A 2,729-nucleotide genomic window follows, 5' to 3' on the forward strand; every position below is an offset into this window, starting at 1 on the left:
AGCAAACAGTTATGCATATCTAGATTTCGAGACGGCTTTCTTCAACTCGAGAGTAATACGAATATAGACTACGGAACGCTTCTAAAACGTTGGTGTCAATCGATTCACATTGTTATCATGTTGATATTACTCAAAGTTGACTTTCGGAGGTGTTGAAAATATTACTTTGCATAATAACGGTTTGGTTGTTGTTCACACTGTAGCATCTCAATTCAGGAAGCAGAGACCCAACATATGTACTTACTTTTTTCGAGGAGTCTCAGCAATGTATGCCAATGGCTCTAAGCGGACTATAGATGTTGAAATATCTATTGGAGTTTCACCTGTTTTACGTGGAGTGGGGTAATACTCCAGGTGAAAAACGCGATATGAAGTGAATTGAAAATACTTGGCGAATTACAACGGACAAGTCACCCCATATCACGTAAAACACTTCCACATGCGTTTTTCGCGAAGTGAAATGTGAAATGTGTTTTTCATATCACTAGGGTGAAACTCCATTACATTATAGTTGTGATTAACCTCGGTCTTAGGAGCCATGATAAACACCAGAGTATAGTTTTCTCAATGTGTAAATAGAGCGAAACATAGCAAGACTCACTAGCTAGCTGAACGTCAGGCTAAGGGTCAAGGATTGTGTGCTGGGGCCTCCGGAAAAGTCTACAGTAGTGCGGCGACTGTGTTCATGTCAAGTCAACATGATATATGATAATTCATCACTATATACGTTTTGTCGAAGTATCAGCCAGAAACACTACTTTGTTCGCGTGAAATTGCCATCAGCGAAAAAATACCGAATTTCCGAAATTTTACGAAAAAAATTCTCTCCTTATGGTCTACTTCCTGTTTGAACCGGCTTTTCGATAGAGCGCAATACTGCTTCAGTCTACGACTGTGAATCAGGTTGCAATAGAGTTGACGGGATTTCGCAGACTTTTGTTAAAATCTTGGAAAATTCTTATTGGTTTCTGTACATTTCTACCCGAATTCATATTTAAATTTAGTGAGGAAACTCTCGAGTTCAGCCAAGGAAAGCGGTTGCATATATTCCCCCAACACTGGTATCATATAAGAACGTTTTAATCTAAGTATCCCAGAATGCCGGTACACGAACAGCAACGCGCCAGGAATAATATTCCGAATAACGAAACCGAACGTAGTGCCTCCAGTGATGTTGGCGAAACAGAGAGGAAACCTGTATGGGTGAAAATGACAAACGAACGACGAAAACGGTGAGTTTCGATAGAGTTGTGGTTACGTTTTCCAGCATTGCAGATGGTCAACTACATGTGTTGTTGCCAATACGGAAATTTTGAGAAATTATGGTCGGTTTCTGTAGACTTGTACCAGAATTCACATGTAAACTCTCATAGTAAATGTGTGAACTCCTGAGCTCAGCTGAGGAAAGCGATTACATATGTTTTTCCAACACTTTTTCAGAGTATTAGAAGCAAGGGCTATCATAGCGAGGGAAATCATGAAAAACGAAGGAGAAGAAAACGAGCGGCTTCGGGAATTCACAGAAAGTTTCAGTGGTCGGTTGCAATGGGGAAAATTACAGAATCAACTGTGAAAGAATGGGAAAGTTCGTTCGGCTGCGGTATGGGAAACGTGGTGTCAAGCTGCATCATTAAAGAGAATTTATTGTTACGGTATGGGAGTTTCACCTGTTTTGCATAAACTGGCGTAGTACTCCATGTGAAAAAGGCGATATGAAGAGAATTGAAAATACTTTAGGAATTACACTGGGCAAATCACCACACATGCGTTTTCTGCGAGATGAACTATGAAATGTGTTTTTCGCTAGTGTTTTTCATATCACGGGTGAAACTCCATAAAATGAACTCTTCGTGTTGACAATTTGAATTTATCGTCAGCAGTTCACATTAGAACAGGGAAGTTGTTGTTACTGCATTGGAGTTTCACCCTAGTGATATGAAAATCACTAGTGAAAAATGTATTTCACGACCACTGCATAGCGCCGCGAATATCGCGTTTTTTCACAGAGTATCACGCCACTTCACGTAAAACGGGTGCAAGTCCATTGATAAAACGGGGAATAATTATATTACCTGCCATCTTGATAGATGTGATTTAGGAGTAATATCGTCTGATCGTGAAATTCCCCGTGATGGAGGTTCAGGGAATCGTAAATTTTTTTACGATTTTTTAAAAATAAGAAAAATATCCTATCTGTCTACATACCACTCCATGTGTTCATCGTCAGTTCCGAGTCAGCGAACTGAGGCGCCGAGAATGACTACAAATCGTAGGCGAATGAGCAACCAGTGAGAAGTGTGTAATGTGTCGTCGTCACTATGCGGTGCGAAGGTCCAATGAATCTGTTATGTTAACTACGTCGGAGTCGTCCTTTGTTGCTGAGGCCGATGTTGGTGCTGGTAAGTTACGCTTCGGAGGAATTTGATTTGGAGTTCACTTCTGGAAAATTCCGGCGCTGATACTGACCATCTCTGAACGCTCGAAGACTACGAAAATTATATATACTATCGATATTATGAATATATTGGAGTTTCACCCGTTTTACGTGTAGTGGCGTAATATTGTACGAAAAACGCGATATTCATTGACATGTTATTCGCAGGAGTTTTTCATATCACGGATGGAACTCCATTGTAACTAATGTTGGTATCAAAGTAAAAATGAGGTTTTATCTCTACTTCTATTGATAATAGTATATGGTTACTACAATGGAGTTTCATCCGTGTGAT

General features: G+C 40.0%; 1 protein-coding gene across 1 annotated transcript in view; it reads right to left on the reverse strand.

Moving 5' to 3' along the window:
* The window catches only part of Pmar_PMAR024678 (hypothetical protein), a gene marked incomplete at both ends in the record, with an annotated part of 2,861 nt that extends 2,321 nt beyond the window's left edge, over positions 1 to 540 (reverse strand). Inside the window, one exon of the mRNA XM_002764476.1 lies at positions 505 to 540. Within this exon, the coding sequence (XP_002764522.1) occupies positions 505 to 540 (36 nt within the window). The remainder of the gene's footprint in view (positions 1 to 504) is intronic.
* Positions 541 to 2,729: the final 2,189 nt, after the last annotated feature.

Source organism: Perkinsus marinus, assembly GCF_000006405.1.
Source record: "Perkinsus marinus ATCC 50983 genomic scaffold scf_1104296977064, whole genome shotgun sequence".
Lineage (NCBI taxonomy): Eukaryota > Perkinsozoa > Perkinsida > Perkinsidae > Perkinsus > Perkinsus marinus.